Raw genomic sequence first — 25077 nt, 5'->3', positions numbered from 1 at the left:
ATCTGGTCCAATGGTATGTCCTTAAACACCCAAAAGGGAAGTATAACCAAAGATTAAAGGGGCCAATATAATTTCATAAGAGCATACATGTATATAGCTAAAAGTTACTTGACAAACAGCAAAGCCAGACAGGCGATACCTTCAGTCGAGCTGTTGGCCAGGATGGATAAAGGCTCTTCCAGACAGTAACCCAACATACTACTGGAAAAATGAACAGCAGACCCCATTCCATCCAAAGGAATACTGACAATGGATTGCCGTTGATGAGGAACAGCTGATCCTCCTGGAACAGGGACCTCTGGCTGTCTAGATTTACCAGAAGTGCAGATCTAGTGGGGCAGGGGAGGCTATCAGAGGGTGCCATCTGGGAAGTGGGTGTAAAAAAATAATTCTTCAAAGTATAAATATTTGCTCCTTAATAATTAGTAGATGTGAAAAACATCATTGAAATCTACCTGATGACTTTATATCCATGCTCAGATGCCAAGGAACTCAGAAATTAACCGACTGTGACCAGTAATAATCAGATAGAGATTAGAAACACATGTGCATCTTAGTGTCAATTGCATTAAAAATGAATTTTTCTGTATGAAACTGTGTATTTTGTGAATGAAATGGAGATCTTTTTTAAAGGTTAAAACCTCATTTATTTATATGTCTTAAAGGGTTTATTCTGAGTACAATATTGTGTATTAATTCAACTGTAAACCTAAAAATTTACAGCCAATTTTGAAAGAGATGCATCTTATCTCTGGAAATTGTTACTGAATATGTCAATGCTGTTGTAATGAAATGCCTCTTGTAATTATATGGTTATTAAATAATTTTTAAAAAGAAATAAAATGATATCCTTGATTACAGAAGTGAAACCCTTAGTTTGAGATTCATTTTTTTATTTGTGTTTGTTTGTTTTTTGCTTGTTTTTGAGAAATGTCTCACTATTCCAGTCTAGCCTCTCACTGTGTAGGTAGATTTCATTCCAAATGGCAGCCTCGAACACGCAGCAGTGCTCCTCGGATTCCCACGTTAGGATTACAGGCTTGCTGCACCATGTGCAGAATTGGCCTTCAAGGTTTTTTTTCACTATTTTATTATTTTTATTTGTATGAGTGTATTGCCTGCATGTGTGTAAGTGCACCCTTGTAACACGATGTCCAAGGAGGTTAGAAGAAGGTGTTGGATGTTGATTTCCCTGGTACTGGAGTTATGGATGGTTGTTAGCCACCAAGTGGGTGCTAGGAATTGAACTCAGGCCCTCTGCAAGAACAGCCACTGCTCTTAACCCCTGAGCCATCTCTCCAGCCCCCAGACTTGAAGTTTTATAGACTAAGTAGAGTTAGCTAAAAGAGGCAGCATATTCTGAAGGCCTAGAACTGAGAATGTAGTCTTATACTTTGGGTAACTGCCAAAAGTAAGGTCCTGTGTATGGAAAGTATATTTGGAGCATGGAATGTGAAAGAGTGAACAATGAAGAGGCAAAAATATTCCTTATGTCTAAAGCAGGAGAATAACATGGTGAGACTTATTATTTATGACTAGCTCTCTGATGTCAATGTAGATTAGTGGAGGGCAGTTTCAAGTAGGAATTCCTGGAGAGGAAACTCATTTAATCAGTCGTGAATGAGACACAACTGAGATGGTAACACTGGGAATGGAAAGACCTTCAATGACTGCAGAAAGATTGAGGAAATACCTAGGTAGGAATGGATACTAGAAAGAAAGGAAGCCTGAAAGACTTGACAGTGACATTCAAATCATTAGTTTTAGCAACAGGAATAAATGCCCACTCTCACCCCCAGAAGTAAGAGTGTGAGGGGAGGCACTAACTTTGGAATTAGAGCGAAGATACATTTGACTTTGCACAAATTTAAGAATTTACCAATAATCCTAAGATATGGGAAGAATGTAACAGCCAGAGGGTGGGGAGGAGCATGTGAAATGCTGTCTTCTGGTCGTGACATGGCCACTGCACTTAAAAACTCACAGGAATTTCTTGAAACTCCAATGGACTCTTATATGAACATTTGAAAATTGCCCTGTTCTTTTTTGTAGTTCTCTGTCTAGAACTTGTAATGCTAATTACTCTTGCCTTTACTTCTCCTTCACAACTCCTATTCATGATTCAGGGACTTTCTTTTAAACTTAGAGAAGAGTTATGCAATTTGTGAGTCTTTTAGATAGACCCACTGAAGGGGTACTCCAATTGCCTTACCATGCATTCCTGTTCAGCATGGAAGACGCCAGAGTGGTCTGCGTCCCTATTCCCTATTGGCAATTTGGGTAACCCCTTCAGAAGATGGTGTGATAAGAATAGGAGGTAGGAATTGGGTAGGCAGTTAGGGTAAAAAGACCCCAAAGAAATGTAGCAAGTTTCTTGGCTAAAAGTCAAAATGTCCTTAGTCCTGTTAACAACATACTCTGTTCCAAAGGCCAAAAATGTCAAAGGTATTTGGGAGCTTGTATCTAACCCTTAAAAGATTTTAGGGTCACCTCTTCAGAGGGGGGAATGTTGGAGGGGAGGGAGTGGGCATGGATTTAATCAAAACCTTATATGCATATATGAAATTCTCAATAAAGTTCTTTTAAAAGTTAAAAACAACAAACGAAAAAACCTCACAGGAGCTGTGGTATCTGCACAAGACCTGTAGAAGATCAAGCCAGTCAAAATTCTGGCAGAAAAATGGTAGGTGCTCTCCAGCTCCCACCCCTTAACTGAGGAGCTTTAGGCATTTGTTAGCTACTGGAGAATCATTCTTTTTTGAGCCTTTGGTCACTTATAGGCTCCCCATGCTCCAGCGGATCACTACATCTATGCACTTACTAATTGGACTTAGTGGAAAAAAACGACATGAAGTTGGGAAGGGGATATGTTGGGAGGTATGAGGAGAGTTGGATGGGGAGAAATGCAGGGAGTATATGACCACATTTCATTGTATACATGTACAAAATTCTCAAAGAATTTTGTTCTAAAGTAATGTAATAAAATAATTTACTCATAATCCTAAGATTCACTGTGTTTTTAAAGTCTCCAAATAAATTAGATTATTTTAGCAAACAGAAAAACCAACAATGCAAACAAACAGAAAAAACCTACCACTAAGAACAATAAAAACCCTGCAGTTTTTGTAAAATGACATGTGGATGTTTGCTATTCCTGATGGACAGTATATTTTCATGAGCTCTCAGTCAACAGTTTTAATGCTCTCAATTTGACAACATCAATCTTAGTTTTAAAAGATCTTCATCTACTCTGTTTACTACATAATCATTAAAAATGTCACCTGAGCCAGATGTGGTGGCACATGTCTTTAATTCCAGCATTTGGGAAGCTGAGGCTGGAGGATTGCCAATTTGAGGCTAGTTTGGGCTACAGAGTAGAACTCCGCCTAAGAAAAAGAGCCGTCTGTCATCCACCTGCATAATTTGTAATTTTATATTCACAAAGATTTCCAAATAATATGCAGGATTTGGAACATTAGCGTGTGCTTTGATGAGCAAGACACAAGTAGAAGTGTCAATCAAAGAAAGTATGCAACAATACCTTTTTAAACAATGCAGTGGTAACATCAAGTACAAAAGACCTATATATACATACTTCATTTTAATCACTTTTGATTTGGGAGTGTAGATTCTTTTCTGCTGGTACCTATTATTTTTATTCTAGTACCATTTCAGATATAAATTTGTTTTCTAAACAGTCTTCTTATGAAACAGCATGCACATAGGCAGTAGTAGATTGACAGAAATTCACATACAACAATAAATCCATACTGAGATGAGTTTGGGCTTTGAAAAGAATTAGATGAAGTGACAAGACTTCAACTAAAAGTAGAAACATATTAGTATGTATGTTTTTGCAGTATGTATCTGATTTACCAACTATTTAGAATTTTCTTATGAAGGGACAAGAAACTCATTATTGTAATACTTGCTGCTATATTCTTCTCACTCTGAAATACCCTGTGATGGATTTTTTGTTAGTTTTTGAGACATTGTCTCATTTTGTAGCCCAGGCTGGCCTGGAACTCAGTTTGTAGCTTGAGCTAGTGTAGAACCTGCTGTAGTCCTCCTCTCTCAGACTCCCAAGTGCTAGGAGACATGGTCACATGCACAGCTAGAGTAATAGTATTAATAAATTAAGTTTTGACATAGTTTCTCTCATAATCTGTGTGTATAAGATCTTACCACGGCCACAGTTTAAGTGCATAAGTCATAATTAAGCAGCAGGGTATGTTTTAGTTACATGGAAGTATAGGAATTTGACTTGAAATTGCTTACTTGGAAGACAGTAACATAAAAATTATATGGCTAATAATTGTTAGAATTAAATAGAATTTTATGAATTTACATTCACCACGTAGACTCCTCCCCCTCCCCCAGGCCAGGAATTCAGCATTTTATATTTCACTGATTATTTCTTAGATACATAACAAAATAATTAAAATTACATGTATGAAGTGAAATACTTTAGAGAGTGACAATCTTTGCTATAATTGATTTTGTCAAAAATAACTAAAAAGGCTTAATGTGAATTCTTTCATGAAATGTGTTTCTTAAATTACATTAAGGGAAGGAAACAAAACCATGTAAAAAATAATTCCAGAAAACCTGCCTTCCTGGTCTCTTTTGCTTTTCTTTTGCAGTCATTTTAGAAGAACAAATAACCATCCATAGAGCCAATGTACACCTCCTTTGCTGGCTACAAACTATAACATCTGTGGCAAATTGTTAATTTAAAACTCAGTCATTTTCTGTTGGAACTAACCTTCTTGGATGTTTAACAGCCATATTTTGAGGCCTATACTAATCTGGTCAGAGGGACATAAAGGACAGTTTTTGCTCCTTGCCCTCCAATGTTGACTAAGTTCCAGGGGACTATGGAGCATCTCTCAAAATGTCATGTAACTGTGGTGAGTCACCTGTCCTCTTGATCAAGGAGGCCATGGAGACCCCACCAGATGTACTTGAACCAGTTTCCAGTCTATAAAGAGGAAGGCCAACACAGAGGAAACATTTCCTGCATGCTTCCAAGTGAAGCCAGCCATGGTTGAGCAGGATCTTTGACTTATCTTCACATAGATGGAACTGCTGAAAGAAAGGAAACAGGGGCTTCTCCCAAGCCCTTGTGACCCCTGAGGAACAGATCCTCAAATGACATTAAGAGTAAAAATAAATTGGTTTATTTGGGCCAACTATATGGTCTTAAATACCCAAAAGGAAAGTATAACCAAAAAGTGATCAGTATAATTCTTTAAGAGTCCATGTGTATAGCTAAAGGCCACATTAACAAGAAACAATGCCCGACAGGAGATACCTTCCTTTGAGTTGTTGGCCAGGGTGGCCCAAGAGACTTCCAGACAGTAACCCAGCATAGAACTGGGAAAATGAACAGCAGATCCCAATCTTACCTAAAGGAACGTTGACAAGTGATTGCTGCTAGATGAGAAAGAGCTGATCTTCCTAAAACAAGGTACTCTAGATAGGCTGACTAGACTCCACTGATGGACTAGCACTGTGGAGTGCCTGGGGGCACTGATAACACAATGGACAGTAACAGGGATGACAGGGTATAAAGGTGCCAGTGTGGGGCTGGGGTGTGTGTGTGTGTGTGTGTGTATGTGGAGGCTATGGGAGGGTGCCATTTGGGATGTGGATATAAAGATAAGATTTTGGGGGATGTTCTATATGAAATACACAAAAAAATGAGTTATATTTGAAAAAAAAATCAGTCATTTAAGATTTTTCTGGCTTTTGAAACTTGAAAGTTCAGACATACAAATATCTTCCTTTTTAGTCAAAAAATTTAAAAATTAGGTATTCTTTGCTTAATCAAATAAACGTTCGATTGAAGTTGAGTAGATGTGTTATTTGATATTGTGGACTCTCCAGATTGCATGTGACTCAAGAAAGGTAACACTTGTGGCCTGCCTCACAAAGCTCCAGCATTAAATGGACACCCGCAGGCCATTGAGGCTATTACATTTGTTGCTGGTACTAAAAAGAAGGCACTTAACCAGACCTCAGTAAGTAGAGCTGAGAACTCCAGGAAGGATTCTTTTTTCATGCCCCAAGATTAGTCTTCATCATGTCTCAGGAAATAAGCCCTAGTAGACTTATAAAACAGGATAAAGAGAAATCTGACTTTGAAATTTTTGATGAGAAGCAACTTGAATACACGGAATTAGGAATTTGTAAAGCATTTACTGCTCATTAGAATGTTTTCTAGCTGTAGTTGTAAAGTTATCATAGCTTTGTTGTTGTTGTTGTTGTTGTTGTTATGAGACAGGGTCTGGGTCTCCCTGTAGCCCCAGCTAGCCTAGAACTGGCAATGTAAACCAGGCTGTCTCCCAAGTGCTGGGATTAAAAGTGTATGCCACTACACCCGGCTTAAGATATTGTAGCTTTTAAATAAAAATATGAACACATTTTACTCTACAATCTTACCCCGTTTATGTTTTATTATAGTATTGCTATAAAATGGTTTCTTATATGATTTGATATAACCAAAACTCAGTTTTTAAATTCAATAAAGCTCCTCCTCTAACTTGCATCATTATAGACAGTATTCAGTAGTCTCTGTTTTATTGTTGCGGGGGGGCGGGGGGGCTTGTGTTTGTTTTGAGACAGGGTCTCCCTGTAGCCCCAGCTTGCCAGGAACTTGCTATGTAGATAAGGCTGGCCTTGATCGCAGAGATCCACCTGCTTCTGCCCCCCTCCTGGGTGCTGGGATTAAAGGCATGCACTATCATGCCTGGCAGTACTCTCTTTTTAAAAGTATCAGGCTGGGAGCTGGAGAGTTGGCTCAATGGTTAAGAGTGCTTGTTGCCCTTTCAGAGGACTGAGGTTCAGTTGCCAGCACACATATCAAGCAAGTCACAACTTCTTTTAACTAGCTCCAGGGAATCCAGCACACCTCTTCTGGATCCCATGGACACCTATACCCATGTGTACATACTAACACATACACACATATAAAATTGTAAAACTCTTTATGAACTGTCCTTAACTCCAGTTCCAGGGGAATCGGAAGCCCTCTTTCACCTCCCAGGCATTGCACAATACGGGTGCACTCACATGCAAGCAATACACTCATACACAAAGAATAAAAGTAATGAAAATATTTTTTAAAAAATATTTGAAATAGCCATCCTATTCAGGGATAAGTAATCTGAGGTCTGTTCTCTGCACATGGGCTAATGTGGATCTCTTGTTTATCATCATCTGCCGCATAAAGAAATTTCTCTGGTGAGAGTCAAAAGATGCATTCATTTTATGTGTAGAGGTTGCATTGAAGATGTTTCACTTGAGATTATAAATACAAGAGTTCATTAAATTGGGTGGGGGCAGTTGGTGGAGGTGTGGAGAGGAGAGCAATTTAAATGCCATCAAACTGTATTGTATGAAAATCACAAAAATTCAATTAAAAATGCAAAAAATTAAAAAAAAATTTTTAAGTACCAGGCTAGGCATGAAGATACATACCTATAATTCCAGCACTATGAAATTTGAGGGAGGGGTATTGTGTGTTCAAAGACAGCCTGGACTACATAGTGAGACACTATCTCAAAGCTACAAAAACAAAAAGGTAAAGCATTCTAAGAAATACAGGTGTGGCTGGGTGTGGTGGCTCACACCTTTAATTCCAGCACTAGGGAGGCAGAGGCAGGAGTTCAAGGCCAGCTTGGTCTACATAGTAAGTTCCAGGACAGCTGGGGCTTCAGAGAGACCCTGTCTCAAAAAGAACAACAACAAAAAAAGATGTGTGTATATGTATATATACTTTTAAGTTTCTAGAAAATATTTACTCTTTTAAAAAAGTTTCAAATTTGGGAGCTGGAGAGAAGGCTCAGCAGTTAAAAGCACTGACTGCTGCTCTTGCAGAGGACCTAGGTTCGATTCCCAGCACCCACATGGTGGCTAACATAACCTTCCGCATCCAGTTCCAGGAGATCCAGTGCCGGGCACTGCATGACACTGGTGCACTTAAGGTGCACTTAAACACATGCAAGCAATACATTCATACACATTTTTTTTAAAGTTTCAAATTTGAAATATATAGAACATTCTTTTTTACACTTTTACACACATTTTTCTGAAACATTGTATATTGTAGAAAACTTTCCATTATTTTTAATTGTGTTTTAGCTTTGTCTTTAATCATGTGTTGTCATATAAATGAACTATATTTTATTTAACCTCTGCTTACTGACCACCATTTTTACTGTTGCCAATTCTGAGGTATTGACAGTACCATAGTGGACTTCCTTATTAGTGCACAGTTGCATGTTGAATTTGCAAGTCTTTTCTAGAGATTTTTGGTAGCACAGCAAATAGAAACTCCACCTAACAACTTGAAAAGGAGGTTTGAAAGGAATAAGGTGGTCTCTGCCACCTTAACTACCTCCACAGAACCAGACCCCTTCAACACTGAAAATTCTAAAGACTGACAGCAAAGTCCATTCAACACCTGAATGTGTAGCTAAATCACAAACTACTAGCTCTGTGAAGAAGCAAGAAAATGCAACCCACAGTTAGAAACGTACAGTTACATAGGCCCAGAAAAGACACAGATAATGGAATTAACAGATAAGTACAATTTATAAAAGGAGACTCAAACCAGGGAACATCACACTCAAAGAGCTAGCAATATAGAGAAAAATCTTCAAAACAAACCAACACCCATTACATGCAGCATGAGAACAAAGAAGTTTGCTCCTCTCACTATAAACACAGGAGGAGTCAGTAGAAATCTCTTTCGAAAATACCATGAAATAAAGCCAGGTGAGGTGGCACACAGCACTCAGGAGGCAGAAGCAGGCTGGTCTGTGTTTGTGGCCAGCCAGGGCTACATAGTGAGAGAGAAAAAAAGGAAAAACAAAGCAAAAAAAGGGTGAAATATATTTTCAAACAAACTTGTAATTTTAAAGAAAGTTGAAAAATTCATTACCATCAGATTTAGAAGAAATGCTCTCCACAGTCCTTCCTCAGCTTCCCAAGTACTGGGTTATAGGTGTTTGCCACCACACCCAGCTCCATTTTTGTTTTTAAATTCCTTGTCTACTTTAAATTTATGCTAAAATAAATAGAAATATTTACTGTAATAATAGTTTACTGGGAATAACAGTAGAGAGAGCCTGTGACCTGGGTAGAAGTAAGCCTTTTGACATAGTTCAAACACCAGGTGATACAAGGTAAGAATTAAAATACAGTTGCTCCTGTATCCATGGAGCTCCCATTTACACCAAAATTTTCAGATACTCTGGTGTTATAAAATGTATCTGCATAATCCTAGGCACATTTTTCATTTACTCTTTTTTCTTTTTGAGGCAAGATTATCAGTCAGTAGCCCAACCTGGCCTGGAAACTTGCTGTGTAGACAATGCTGGCTTCAAACTTTCTATCTCAGCTTTCCAGAGTGTTGGGATTACAGAGGTGTGTCAACATGCTCAGTGGTTCTATATTCTTATACAATGTAATATTCTGTATACAGCGTAAATGCTGTGTAAATAGTTGTTAGATGGTGATGCTTTCCTTGATGACAAGGAAAAATGTCTGTGCACGTTCAGTGGAGATGTGAATTCTCCCCAGCATTTTCAACCCACAGTTGGGTGAGTCTACAGATGCAAAGCCCATAGGGCCGCTGTCATAAAATTCTTCTGTCTTATGTGAAGTGATACAGTATGTGGCAGCAGCATTACCTCATGGGGAAGTGTTTTGTTATTAAATGTGTGTAAAGCATAGAGCAATAACTTCAAAATATGCATGAAATAAACTAACCAAAGAAATACAATGGAATTCAAAATTTATTCAGTCCAAAGGAAATGATAAGGGCACAAAAATCACATGTATTAAATACTTCATACCACACACAGTAATCTGAAAACAGATCTTATACATAAAACCAAAATCATAAAACTTGTAGAAGAAATTTGTATCAATTTCAAATTGGGAGCAGATAAACATTTCTTGGAACACAAAACCATGACTCAAAAGGCCAGGCATGGTGGCATATACCTTTAATCCCAGCACTCAGAAGTCAGAGGCAGGCAAATCTCTATGAGATTGAGGCCAGCTGATCTACATAGCAAGCTCCAGGCCAGCTGGGGCTACAGGGAGACCTTGTCTCACAAAACCAAAAAAAAAAAAAAAAAAAATAGTAGAAAAAAAATATGTTATACCTCAGGTCCTTTAAAAACTTTTGTCTGTCAAAATATCATTTTGAAAAAATTCTTGTGCTGGAAGACAATAATTGCAATCCTTGCTTTGGGATGTATATCCAAGATTTTTACAAAGGTCTATTATAACAATATAGTCAATAACACTTTATTTATTTGTTTATTTATTTATTTATTGGCAGGGTCTCTCTGTAACCTCAGCTGGCCTGGAACTTGCTTAAACCAGGTTGGCCTCAATCTCACAGAGATCTATGTGCCTCTGCCTCCCAAGTTCTGGGATTAAAGGTGTATGCTACCACGCCTGGTTTGTATAGAATATTTTAATAGACATTTCACAAAAAGATATAATAATAAGCACATGAAAAATGCTCTTCAGAAAAGTGAAAATTAAAACCACAATGTAATGTCCTTTGCCTATTAGAATGCCAAAAAAATTTAAGAACTGGTAATAAACTTTGTGGAAGTGGTGGAACAAAAGTACAACCATTCCATGTTGTTGGCAGTAAGAGTTTAATGGATAAATATTGTGGTTTATAGTAGAATACTATGAAGCAGTAAAAAGGAATGAGTGACTAATCTAAGATTAGTCATAAAATCTTGTTGAATGAAAGAAATCAGGTACAAAGTACTATGTTATTCCATTAAATTAAGTTCAGGAATGGGCAAAACTGATCTCTAGTTATATATAAAGCAGAACTTTAGTTGCCTGGGCTTAGGTTGGGGGTGGGAAGTTGACTACGAAAAAAACTTTTTGATATGATAGAAATATTCTGAATGTTCACTGTGTGCTTACATTGTGTGTACAGTTTCCGAAACTGTCAAAACTTGAAGTAGGTACATTGACTATATACAAAAATATACCTCTATGAAGGTGACCTTTAAAGTAAAATGAGATGTAGACTACTCTCCCCATACCAAAAGTTATCTATTTCAGAAGTACATGAACTTCAAACATGGTAAGTTTACTAGTAAGCTAAATGACAGAGGGGACTGCTTTGGTCTCAGAGGGTCCACACGTAAGAGGTAAAAGAGGTCACTACATGTTAAAGGAACAATCCATCAAGATATTACAACTCTAAAGATGTATGTACTAACCCCAATTTCATAAAATAAATACTACAGGATGTAAAGTCACAGATTGATATCAAAACAGTAAGAGTGGTGACTTCAGTACTCACCTCTCACCAATAGACATGCTGTGCAGAAGAAAACATCATCAAAGTTAAGGGCATTGTACATCAAATGGATTTCATAGGCATCTACAGAATACTCCACCCAAAAATTGCAGAATACATGTTCTCAATAGCAGATGGAATGTTACTTAAAATAGAACACACTGGAGGACACAAAGCAAGCCTTAGTAAATGTAAGAAAATTGAACTTACTTCTTGTATTTGAGCACATAAGAATAAAACTAGAAATAAACTACAGAACGGACAAAAACTCATGGAGACTGAACAGTATACTACTGAATGATGAATAATGAGGAAAATTAAGAAATTCCTCAAATCAAATGAAAATACAGCATTTCATCACCTGTTGAAGTTAATAAAACCTGTTCTGACAGGGAGTTCAGAGCTATAAATGCCTAGACTAAAAAAAAAAAAAAAAAAAGAACAAAAGCCGAGAAATCCCAGATGATAATATGATAATAATAGTGGACATCAAGATGTCAGAAAAACAAGAACAAGCCAACTCCAATCAGGACATGGAAAGAAATATTAAATTTTCAGGTCATAAATTCATGAAATGAAAATAAGAACAGAGAATGACTTTTCAAAAAGATAAAGAAAATTGATAATCACTTAACCAAATTAGCCAAAAGTAAGAGAGAACAAATTAATCAAGTTAAACATGGAAAGAGAGATAGTATAATAGACATCAATGAAATTCAGAAGATCATTACAGCATACTTTGAAAACATATATTCTAATGCATTGGAAAATCCAAAAGATGTGCATAAATTTCTACACATACATGACCATCTAAAATTAAACCCAAGAGAATGCTCCCTATAGGCTCCAAGTATTTGGACACTTAGTCTCCAGGTTGTAGTGCTGTTTTGAGAGGTTTGTTGTTTTGGGGTTTGGAGTTTTTTTTTTTGTTTTTTGGGGGGGGTCTTTTTGAGACAGGGTCTCCTTGTAGCCCCAGCTGTCCTGGAACTCACTATGTAGACCAGGCTGGCCTTGAACTCAGAGAGATCCTCCTGCCTCTGCCTCCCAAGTGCTGGGATTAAAGGTGTGTGCCACCACACCCTGCTTGTTTTGAGAGGTTTTAGGAGGTGTGGAGGAAGTCCATCACTGGGGAAGGGCTTTGAGAGTTCTGAAGCCTTCCTGCATTTCCAGTGGCTCTCTGCTTCCTGTGCCTGCTTGAAGATGTGAGTCTCCGCTTTCTGCTCTGACCACCTCCTTCTACCTCCTGCCAGCATGCCTCCCTGCCATTCTAGCAATCAGGAGGTGGAGGTAGGAGGATCAGAATTTCAAGGTCCTCTTTCTCTACATAGCAAGCCAGAGGCCAACCTGGGTTAAGAGAGACCTTGTCTAGAAAATAATAAAAAGTCCCCCAACTGAAAAATGCTCAGACCCTAGATGGATTCAAAATTGAATTCTACTAAATCTTTAATGAACTCATACCAGTGTTGCTCAAAGTACTCCATAAAATAAAAAGGAAAGGAGCACTGCCAAATTCACTTAACAAAGCCAGTATTGCACTCATACTTTATCAGACAAGGACACAACAATAAAAAAGAAAATCATAGATCAATCTTCCTAATGAATATGGATGCAAAAGTTCTTAGTAAAATATTTAACAATCCGAATTTCAACCACATATGAAAAAAGATCATTCACATGACCAAGTTGGTTTCATTCTAGGTATGGAAGAATAGTCCAGCATACATAATTCAATAAACACAGTACATCACACTAATAGACTCAAGGAAAGAAATCACTTAATCATTTCAATAGATGGAGAAAAGACTTTGGACAAAGCCTATCATCTCTTTATTTAAAAGCTCTGGCCAAAAGTAGGACTAGAAAGAACATAGCTCAGCATAATAAAGGCTATACATGGCAAAGCTATACCAAACATTATACTAAATGAGGAAAAACTAAAAAAAAAGCATTCCCACTAAAATCAGGAAGGAGACAAGGATAACCATTTTTCTCTACTCATTCAATATAGTCCTTAAAGTCCTAGAAAAAGCATTAAGACTGAAAGAAATAAAAAGAATACAAATAAGTCGAATGATCCCCCTTTGCAGACAGTATGATGATGTACTTGATACCCTCAAGAGGACCCTAAGATATCCTTAGAACTGATTAACTCTGTCAGCAAAGGAATGGGATACACAGCATCATAAAAATTTGTAGCTTTTCTGATTACCAAAAAGGAACTTGCCATGAAAGAAGTCCAAAAAATAATCAAAAATGCTTCAAAATAAACGAAAACAACTAACAAAAAACCCAAGAATATATTTAGCAATGACTCTAACCAAGGGAGTGAAAGATCTCTACACTGAAAAAGTTTTAATCCCAAAGAAATGGAAGATGGCACTGGATATGGAAAGACTTTCCATGCTCATGAATCCACACAATGTAGTGAAAATAGCTGTATTACTAACAGCAGTCTACAGAGTAAAAGCAAATCTCCATCAGTATTTCAGTGCTGGCCTTCACAGAAATAGAAAAAGAATCCTAAAATTCATATGGAATCACAAAATATCCCAGATAGCCAAAGGAATCCTGAACAAAAAAAGTGCTGGAAGCTTCACTGCCTGATTTCAAGTCATACTAGAGAACCATACTAACAAACCCAGCACTGTACTGCTACAAAAAGTCATGCAGATAAATGGAATAGAATCCAGATAGAAGCCCATGCACCTATAACCACCTAGTTTTTGACAAAAATGCCCAAAAGATATCTTTTCAACAAATGGTGCTGGGAAAACTGGACAGTCACTTGCAAAAGAATGAAATTAGATTGCTCTCATGCTGTACAAAAATCAATCATTTAAAAATGGACTAAAGTTCTTTATGTAAGACCAGAAATTATGAAAATGTTAGGGAAAAAAATGGTTGAAGATACAGGAGCAAGCAAGGACCTTTTTTTGGTGGTGCTGTTTTGGGAGGTTTTAGGTGTGACCTTGCTGGAGGAAGTCCATCACTGGGGATGGGCTTTAAGAGTTCTTAAGCCATGCTGGGTTTTCAGCGGCTCTCTGCTTCCTGTGCCTGCTTGAAGATGTGAACCTCTGCTTTCTGCTTCAACCACCTCCTGCCAACATGCCTCCCTGCCATTTTGGGCTCTTTAACTCCTCTGGACCCTGGAACCGTAAGCTAAATAAACTCTTCCTTCTGTAAGTTCCCTTGATCATGTTTTTTTTTTTTTATCACAGCAACAGAAGAGTAACTAATACAGGAGGTAATACCAAGAATTAACAAATGGGAGTGCATGAAGCTAAAGTTTCTCACTGCAAAGGAAATAACCAAGTGAACAGAAAGACTACAGAGTAGGAGAAAGTGTCTAGCTACACATATGACAGGATTAATACCTAAAATAACTTAAAAAAAAAATGTGGCTAAAATTCCTTGGGGTGGGGCTGGTGGTGGTAAACAACGTCCACTCCCGAGTCTCAGTAACAAACAGGATTTTCCCCAAATAAATCATACTTTTCATGAAACCAATGAATTTTTGGGCTAACTTCCAGAGCAGTGGGTAAGAGGTTACATACAGGAGTGTGAGTGCTCTCCTAAGGCCACACAGGAAAGTCTTCCCTCCAGCATGAATGATGACTTTCCCGTAGGTGTTCCAATGGAGCCTCCTTAGTCTTCCCCAGCATATATACTCTACGCCCTCTTCCAGGGCTAATGCCCCCTAATGACAGTAAACACACACACAAAAAAAGAGTTATACATGGCTTTTAATATGAAGACATATGGCCTACTCAAAATCTGACCTCTCTCACACACACAGCATAAAAAAGACAAAAGAAAATGAAAAGGTACTATTTCTTGCCATAAGCTTGACAAAAATCTAATAACAATGTAAAAACACAAAAAACTTAAAATTGTCACATTACTGTACTTGGGTATCCCCTCAAAAACAGAGTTAAACAAAAGCAGGCTGGGGAGTAGCTCAGTTAGTAGAGTGACTGCCTAAAATGAATGAGGCCCTAGGTTCAGTCCCTGGCAACACATAAAACCAGGAATGTGGTGCATGTCTATAATCTTAGCACTTGGGAGGTAGAGGCAGGGATTCAGGGATATCCTCTTAGTTAAACAGAGTTTGAGACCAGGCTAAATGAGATCCTGGGTTTTTTTGCTTTGTTTTTTGTTTGTTTGTTTGTTTTTAAATCTGAGGCTGGAGAGATTTCTCAGCAGTTAAGAGCACTGGCTGCTCTTGTAGAGGGCCGGGATTCATGCATGCAAAACACTCATATACATAAAAATAATTTTTTTAAATCCCCAAATAAAAAACACAAAAGCAAATGTTATAATCCAGTGCCTTCATGTAAGGCTGGCTTTATATAGAAAGTGCTTTAAACAATCAGGAAATACAGCATGGGCAGGCAAATTTGGGGGGCAACTGCATGGCAAGGTGGAAGTTATATACATCATAGGTCTTGGTTTATGGTTAGTGAGATAGAGGGTGTCAGTATTGCCTTATTTGTAAAGTCTATCTTTTGTTCTTACCGATGTCCCATATGTATTCATACATATTACCTGTCTTAGTTTGTTTCTTCATTGCTGTGACAAAATACTCTGACCACTACCAACTCGGGGAGAAAAGGGTTTATTTAGCTTAGATATCTCGGGTCACAGTTCATCCAGGAGCCCAAGGTAGGAAATAGGGGCAGGAACCTGGAGGCAGGAGCTGGAGCACAGGCCATGGAGGAACACTGCTTACTGGCTTGCTCCCCTGGCCCCTGCTCAGCCTCCTTTCTTATGCAACACAGGCCCACCTGCCCAGGGGTGGCACCACCCACAGTGGGCTGGGCCCTCCCACATCACTCATCAAGAAGATGCCCCTCAGACATGGCCACAGGCCAGTCCAATAGAGGGAATTCCCCAATTGAGGGTCCCTCAACCCAGGTGTGTCAAATTGACACTAAAGCTATCCAGCACATTACCTATTTTTAGAAACCAGGTACAAACCGCTTGAGAAACTATAGAAATCGAAAGCTCTTTTTTATAAAATTATTTCTTATGTGTATGTTTTCCCTATAATAAATAATTATAAAATTATTTCTATGTGTATGGAAGTGCACCCATGTTGTGCAGCAATGCCCACAGAGGCCAGAAAAAGGTGTTGGAGCCCCTGGAACTGGAGTTACGGACAGCTGTTAGCTGCCATGTCAGTTCTGAGAATTGAACCCGGGTCCTCTGCAAGAGCAGCCAGTGTTTTTAACTGCTGAGCCTCTCCAGTCCCAAAAGCTCTTTATCTTATAGTTTCTCCACAGCGATCCTTCAGGTTATATTAGCTGCATCCAGCCTTGCAAGTTCACTGTTTTGCTCTTCATTTTTGGTGTGACCTGAGGTGAGCTTGCTTTTCTGCTGAAGCAGTCTTATACTTCCCTGCCTGAGTCATTTTATGATATAGGTACTACAAACTTGGTATCACCTCTAGGACCTGAAATCCGTTCCTCTAATCAAGATATTCCACAAGTATCTTATGAAAATGAAATTAAAATTTTAAATTCTTACATAAATTTTTCAAAAAACTAAGTTGTCATACAAAAATTAAATTACAGTGTCACCTATTAAATGCTATTAAAAATGATGAAAGTAAATTCCTTCCTAGTAGATGGTTTGGGTCTCTCCAGTAAATCAACTTTTCTTGGGTAACAAAAATTATTTTTAAAAAAAAAACTCAAAAAAGGTGTTGTAAAATTGTTGCCAGAAAGTACCTTTTAAGTTTATATTGAACAAAAGGAATGCATTTATTAAAAAGTAATACATTTGTTCTAATACTATTGTAATTGAGTAAACTCTTAAACTTATTTACCAGTTAGTACACAGGACTTTTCATTTAGTAGAAGGTCACCATCAATTTTACAATTGATGATTTTATAATAGGTCCTTCTGATTCTTGATGGTCATTATCAAAATATAATGCATTGAAGATATGGACTGTTCAAAGGCAGAACAGGGATCTTAATTAGAATTCTGACAAGCCCACTCCAATAGCATGATGAGATTATTTGTAATTGATGTCACAATCCATTACCGCTTAGTTCATCATGAGCATTCTAATAGGTCTGGCCTTGGTACTGGCCCCAGGATGTTGCTGAGTGGCTGCTCTGCTTATACTGTTATTACGACAGAAGGGTACATTTTCAGTCAGCATCCTAATGACCTCTTTTGAAGTCTATTAAATTAATGACCCTGTCACACTGTTTTGATTTCTTACAATCTTACTTTGAGGTTTGTACAACAAATTAATGCTTGGGAACCATATAATAAAAAGATCTTTTTAAAATGTGGAAACCTTTGATATTTAGTTACTGTATTATGTAAGAAATGAAAGGAAAAATGCAAATTTTATGATATGACTGACTTTAGGGCATTTCCCCCACCTCCAAATGATTTTTTTTTAGTACAATCCATGTAGCCCAGGCTAGCTTTGAACTCGCAATCCCTCTGCTTCAGTTGCCCAAGTGTTGGGATTTTATGTGTATACCACCATGCCTGGCCCTTAAATGACATGATTTTTAATGGTAGTACCCTGGTTAGGTTTTACTGTTTTTAAAGAACCTGCTTTTCTTTACTAATTCCAGGTGCCAAGAGGTCATGTTTGGTTAGAAGGTGATAATTTACAGAATTCTACAGACTCCAGGTACTATGGACCTATACCATATGGACTAATAAGAGGACGGATCTTCTTTAAGGTATGGTTTTCTGCTTAAAAATGCCACCTTTAGGGCTGGAGAGATGGCTCAGCAGTTAAGAGCACTGACTGCTCTTGCACAGGACCTGGGTTCGATTCCCAGCACCCACATGGAAGCTAACAGTCTGTAATTCCAGTTCCAGGGATCCGATGCCCCCTTCTGAACTCCACATGCATTGTATGACATGGGTGTACCCACCTACGTGCAGGCATTATACTCATACACATAAAATAAAAATAAATTTTTTTTTGATCCCAGCTTTATCCCTATTCTCTAAGTTGGGAGGGAAAGGAGTTTCCCAAAATGAACTTAGAAATCTACAGGCTGTCAAGTTGACTTAACTGCTACACTGACCTCATTTTATGAACATTTTTTCTCTACTTATAGGTCTGTATAAAACATCCTTTTCCCCCACTCTTACTCTTTGGGGGATAACTGAAAAATTTTTAATAATAAAACCCAAACTATGTTAGCTATAGTCCAAGAAACCTTTGCCTTTATAAAATTGAATTCGCTCTTCTGTGACTTTTATACCTACAGTCACATCCTGGCCATTTCAGTGAACATCTGCAGAGTAAAAGTTTAGACTCAGACTGCTTGTAATGCAGATACTCTCCAGTTAAATACATTGAGCCATGGACTTACAGCCTAGAGGGAATATACAGGTCTTAGATGACACTGTTGTCTTTACTGACTTTTCCACTATTGATGAATATAGCTTGTTTGGAGAGAGTGTCTCACTCTGTAGTCCAGGCTGGCCTTAAACTCTTCATCCTCCTGTCTCTGCCTCATAAGTTTAGGATTACAGATATGGTAGAATTCAGGTGTGCATTACTACACCTGCTTCCACTTTTTATCACAAGGGAAACAGGAATTCTTGGGGTAACTGGGTAATTTAGGAGTTTGTTATACTTAAACGGATGCCATATTCAAGTACCCCAAGCATCAGGTACTATATCTGAAAGTGTAACTTGCTTAAGGATGGTAAAAGAAAACAGACACAAATTCACAAATTTTTATTTATTTACTATACAAAAATAGTTTCTTATATCATGCATAAATGCTCTAAATTCTGAATATGCAAGTTTATTTTCAGAAGTCTTACTCTGATGGTGAAAATGTTATTCTCGACTGATGACTGAAGACAATGCATTTAATTGTCTAACATGGAGAAAAGGAAAAGGGAAGATGAGGATGATTTAATTTTCACTAATTGTCTTCAACCATGTTTTGATTTTACAGATTTGGCCTTTCAGTGATTTTGGATTTCTGCGTGACAGCCCAAATGGCCACAGATTTTCTGATGATTAGCAAGCATAATTTTTTTTACTTGATTATTGTCTTCTATTCAAATGAGTTTATTACTGCAGTTCAAACCATGAACTTACCAATAAATTATTTGCTATTTGGTTTTATTTATTTTTAATTGTTTAAGAGTAAGCATCACACTGTAAAAGCTCCAATAATTGAAAATATTTAGATAAAAATGTAATTCAAAATAAATTTTCCATCTAAATTTTTGAAAGACAAAAAAAATATTTTGGGGAGAAATCTGGATGACTATCTCACACTGAACTTTGGTGTTACATATAATGAAGGTAATCCATTTTTCTTGAATTTGCCTCATACTTTAGCTTGCCTTACAAGAAAGAACAGTAACTATTCTTATTTTAAGTTCAGTCTGACAACACCAAGAGTTAAACCTTAAAAAAAGCTGCTTCCTTACTTGCTTGAACTTGTAAAGTTCAGAAAAATTTCAGCAATCTCATAAAGGATCCTTCAATGGTCTTAAAATGAATTCTGGCCTACACAGTACACAAAATGTTAAATACAAAGAGAAGTCATTTAGGGTATGTTATTTACAGTCTGTCGTAGTCAATAATAATTCATTATAAAAGTTCATTTCATCATACCAATAATGAATGATTCCTTACTTATAAATTGAGGTAATTAATACTATATTTCAATACTCTGAAATAAAAAGATACTCAAATTTCAATTTTTCTAAAGTTTCCATTTCTTAAATGACATTTAGAATTGGAGATGGCTGTATTGATAAGGTCTAGAAAAGGACGGGGTCAGGCTTCTCCCTCGAAAGCTCATCCCTTGTTCTGCAGATGCCACTTCACCTTTGTCCCTAACTCAGACACATGTTCATGGAGATCCACACCCAGCACTGTTTGGGGGCAAGCCTGTTCATACTGTTTATGATGATTCTCATTTAATTTAAATCACCTCAGAATTTGAAATAGGTATGCAATGGGCTTATAACTTTAACTAAGAACATTATCTGTTCAGTCAAAAACTTAATAAATGGGGCTGGTGAGATGGCTCAGACAGGTAAAAGCATTTGTGGCCAAAGTCTGAGGACCTGAATTTGATCCATGGGACCTACATGGTGGAAAGAGAGAACTGAATCCTTGTATAGGGCCTGTGGCCTCCACACGTATGCAATGGTGTGTGCATACTATACACACACACACACACACACACACACACACAAATAAAAAGTTAAAAATTAAAAAAAAAAAACCTTAGTAACTATAATACTGAAAGAAGAATACTGTTATCCAAAAAAGAGACATACTTATATTAAGAAATTTCTTATTTGTGTCAAGGAGAAAACAAGAGTTGTCAGGTGAGAATCCACAAAATGTAATTTATAATTCAAGTCATTTTGTGGCACCCTGTAATTATACATTATAAGTACATGCAAACAACTGAATTATTTTTTTGTTAAGTTGAGGTTGCCTTTGCTTGATGATTTTATATTATCTTTGCAAACTATGCAGCTAACAAAAAAAAGGATCAAGCTTCAGAGGCCTGTTCTGATCCCACTGAATACACAGCTAAAGGATTCCAAGTAGCAAACCAATCTAGCTGTAATGAAGGAGTTCTATAATTAGTGAACATGTATCACAAGAAATCAGGCTGACTTCTTCTGCTTCATCCTTGGAGACACTGTATTTCCCACCACAGCGGCAGCTCAGACAGAAAGAACAGTCTTCTGCAAAGAAAACAAAATAATGCTTCAAATGTTTGCAACCAGCTACTTTTCTAACACCCTTCAAAACACAGAATTGATGCCAGAGAAATTACAAAATAGAAAAGAAACTGAGTATAAATAAAAGTGTTTAAAAGAGAACCTATAAAAATATTTTGTATGGGGCATTATTTCTAAAAAATTATCTACCAAAAATCTTTATTTGTAGTGGAGATGGCCTGATCCTATCAATCAATGTTCAGAGATTTTTTTTTTTTGGTGGGTGGGGGGCAACGAATGCTCAGAAGCAAGTGATGATTTTTTTCATATTTATTTGATATTACAATGAGGATGAAAGAAAACCCCTCCTATCTCAATTTTCAGGAGCATCATACTTTACCTCTCCTTTTGGAGAGAACTGCTACCTCAACTGTTTTTCAAGCTGTCTACTTTCTGTTCTGATTTCACATAATTTTTAAGAATCCTGACTCATAAATATATAAACACAACACCAGACAGAGTGTTTGGGCTTTTGTTTGTTTGTTTTTCCAACAAATTACAAATGTTTGTCTATTTGCTTGGTTATTAGTGCCATTAGGAAATCCACAGGCAAATAGTTCATCCAATGATGGATTTTTTTGAGTCTTTCAAAAATGTTTGTTACATGTATTTGGGGTTGGGGGGGACGCACATGAACATGCCATGGCAGAGAGCAGAGGTCAGAGGACAACTTAGAGGCGTCAGTCTCTTTCCACCATGTGGGTTCCAGGGGTCAGGCCTGGTGGCAAGTCCCTTTACTCACTAAGCAAACTCACCGGCTCTTTAAATTTTATTTGTAAAGCACAGGTGGCCTGGAATGCTAGCTCTCCTGCTTCAGCCTCTGGAGTGACAGGATTGCAGAAATCCTGAAATCACAGCTAGCTAGAAATGGTGGAAATTTTAAGTTTGTCATCTTCCTAGGAAGATTAAATGCTACTATTTCCTGAAAGAAAAATTCTGATACCTCTGGTATTCTGTTTTACTCTCTGGGAAATAGTATAGTTACCAGAGAAAGACAACTGACCAGTCTATAGTCTTTTCTATTGCTATCGTAACTTATTAATGATAAATGAACTCTCAATGTGCACATGATCCTACAATAGCTTCAACAATTTCTAAGTTGCCTGGCATTTAGAGCTCCTTATATACAGAGGGAGCTGAGAGGGAGGAAGATTCAGATCCAGCTGCCTTGAACTTGTTCTATATCAAATTCTTGGAAAAATGAACAATTAAGTCAGATTTATGTGCTTTATTTTAATAAAAAATGCCTAATTCTATTCACTTCAAATCTTTTTTCATTCTTTATCACAACATGTGTGTCTTCTTAAAAATAATTTAATTTTGAATTTATATCTAAATGAGCATATATGTACTAACAAAGCATGTTTTCAAAGTGACTTTTTTAATTCTAAAAAAGCGGAAAACTGATTTTTATCCTTTTTAACCCATGTGTATGTGTGCATGTGTGTGTGTATGTTTGTGACATGCCATGGCATGTGTGTGGAGGTCAGAAGACAGCCTGTGTGAGCTGGTTCTCTCCTTCCACCATGTGCATCCCTGGGATAAAGCTGACTAGCCCTCTTCCCCTTTCTCCTCCTCTTGCTCATTCTTCTTTCTTTGTTCCTTCTTTTTCTTTTTAAAAATGATTTACTTACTTTTTGAGACAGGGTCTTACAGTGTAGCCAGACTGGCCTTAAATTCTCTGCAGTGTTCTTGCCTCGGTCTCCAATGTTGGGGTCACAGGCAGAAGCCACCATGTCTGGTATAGCCATTGTTTTTCTTAAGCTAAATCTTCCCCACTTTTTGTAACCATCTCAGTGAACACTGAGAAACAATCTGAGGTGACATTTGCTTCATAAATGGCACAGAGGACACCGTGGACTACTGTGGAGATTTGTCACAGATACTCCCAACTTCATATTTTGTTGAAAATTCTTATCTTCACTGAGGTCTTAAAACATTATCATCATAGAAAAAATCATTTTACATACAGTGTTTGAAAATAAAATGACCAAGGCTAACAGTAAGGGGAAAGGTTAGTTTCAGTCTCTCAGTGGTTCCAGGTACACCTTTACACATAATAAAATGCATCATTTGGTTGGATCTATCATGCACATATTTATCAACTTGTGCTTTTCTAGCAAAAAATTCATCATCCAAGAATTTCTGAAAATGACCCTAAAGGAATCCAAATAATTTCAACTTGTGCACTTGATACACTTTTTATTTAACTTCATGCTAACTTCATACTAACATTGCTCTAAGTGCAAAAAAAAATAGTTTAACACTTATATTTTTAAATATTGCTATAAGAATCCAGGTTTCAGAGCTAGAGAGATGGTTCAGTGGTTAAGAGCACTGGCTACTTTTGCAGAGCAGCACCTCCATGGTGAATGACAATCATCTATAACTCTAGTTCTGGGATCCAACACCCTCTTCTGGCCTCAATGGGTATTGCACACACAGGTACGTTTACATGCATGCAGGCAAAACACACTAAATAAAAGTAAGTAAATAAATAAATATAAATAAATAGCATGGTATTTAAAAAGAACCCAGGCTTCATGCAGCTATTTCTCACTCTTTTCTCTTAGGAAAAGGATTATTTCCATTTTTAAAATAATAAAAACAATTTAAATGAGCATCAAAGATGTTATGTTTTTTACTCCTCACCCTTTCTCCTTTTGGCAGTACTGGGGATTGAACCAAGGGTCTCAGCATGTGAAACAAGCACTCTATCCACCATAAAGCAACATTCCCAGCCAGCCTTAGATATCCTCTATCTACTTATTGATCCATTGGCTGTAGCTAGGATTCTTGTAGCTCATCTTTACTGTGAAGATTATTTTAGGAGGGGCTGGAGAGAGAGCTCTGTGGGGTAAGTGCTTGCTGTGCAAGTATGAGGACTTAGGTTTGATCTCCTGCATCTACATAGAAGTAGAGAGTGGCAGCACAAATCACAGGGGAGAGGGTGGAGACAGATATCCTCCACCTGTCTTACTGGCCAGCCAGTCTAGCAGAAGCAGCTAGATCTGGGCTCAGTGAAAGATTTTTTCAAAAAGTAAGGTGGGGAAGCGACTGGGAGAAACATCCCAACATCACCCTCTTGGCCAACACATGAGCTACCTAGGTACTTTCACTTCTATCAGGAACTCTATGTATTTATTAACTAAACCACAAATCCATTTTTTATTTTCAAATAAAGTCTTAGATTAGGTATGATGGGGCATGCCTGTAATTGTGGCACTGGGGCGGCGGGGGGCGGGGGTGGTTAAAAACAGAAGGACCAGGAGTTAAAGGTCTTCCTCCTCTGTGCTGCCAGTTTGAGGCCTGGCTGACATGAGACCCTGCCTCAATAAAACAAACCACAAATTCTAAAATTATAGTAACCAAATTGCTCAAAGGTAACTAACAAAAAGAAAAATTATGAAAACCAGTTTTTGCTGTTTTCACACTATCAGAAACCCCTAGGAAGTAAAATGTTATCAACTGTCAAAATTTAATAAGATTAAACACATCTAAGCACACACATACAAATACTGATTCATGTGGAGGCAGAGCCTGTTTTTGAAAATACATTTAGTTGGACAAATCCATAACAAATGTCCTGTTCTAGGTTGTTTCTTCACAAACTGGTGAGGACAAATGTGCCACTGTTGTGTTCAACAGTGCTCCTCCTCCATTCCCAAGAGACTTTACCAGCCATGGGAGCCCTACTTACATAAGACCTCGAAACTCCTCATTGTCCACTGGAAATGTGAATGGATTTCTCTACCAGACCTTCATTTGAATGAGTGTAGACAGAATGGGCCTATAGGCCAAAACACAATTCTTCTAAGTCAGCATGCCTCCTGACTCACTTCTTTAGATCACTAAGTTTATAATTTGCCATTAAAAGAGTAAGCTTGTTTTCAAGGAAGGTGGCTCTGTTTATCATAGTACCCACATATCAGCGAATTTTGTTTTGTTTTGGTTTTCTTTGTTTGTTTTGGGAA

At 37.6% G+C, this 25077-nt stretch overlaps 2 protein-coding genes across 15 annotated transcripts in view; one reads left to right on the top strand and one right to left on the bottom strand.

The window, feature by feature from the left end:
* Immp1l (inner mitochondrial membrane peptidase subunit 1) overlaps positions 1–25077 on the top strand; it is a 96418-nt gene that overhangs the window by 62573 nt on the left and 8768 nt on the right. For 12 of the 13 annotated variants that reach the window (XM_029555203.1, XM_008851287.3, XM_029555200.1 and 9 more), the window contains one exon: positions 17950–18060. In XM_029555203.1, the coding sequence (XP_029411063.1) occupies positions 17950–18060 (111 nt within the window). Of the gene's footprint in view, positions 1–17949; positions 18061–19302; positions 19468–25077 lie in introns of those variants that run through there. The other variant, XM_017802838.2, reaches the window with a different exon arrangement.
* Dnajc24 (DnaJ heat shock protein family (Hsp40) member C24) overlaps positions 20596–25077 on the bottom strand; it is a 42866-nt gene continuing 38384 nt past the window's right edge. The window contains exon 5 of one of the 2 annotated variants that reach the window (XM_008851318.3): positions 20596–21067. In XM_008851318.3, the coding sequence (XP_008849540.1) occupies positions 20937–21067 (131 nt within the window). In that variant the 3' untranslated portion in view covers positions 20596–20936. The remainder of the gene's footprint in view (positions 21068–25077) is intronic. The other variant, XM_008851308.3, reaches the window with a different exon arrangement.

This window comes from Nannospalax galili, unplaced genomic scaffold, assembly GCF_000622305.1.
Source record: "Nannospalax galili isolate Female #2095 unplaced genomic scaffold, S.galili_v1.0 scaffold11, whole genome shotgun sequence".
NCBI lineage: Eukaryota > Metazoa > Chordata > Mammalia > Rodentia > Spalacidae > Nannospalax > Nannospalax galili.
The sequence above is the reverse complement of the archived record's forward strand: the minus strand, read 5'-3'. Positions and strand labels throughout refer to the sequence as shown.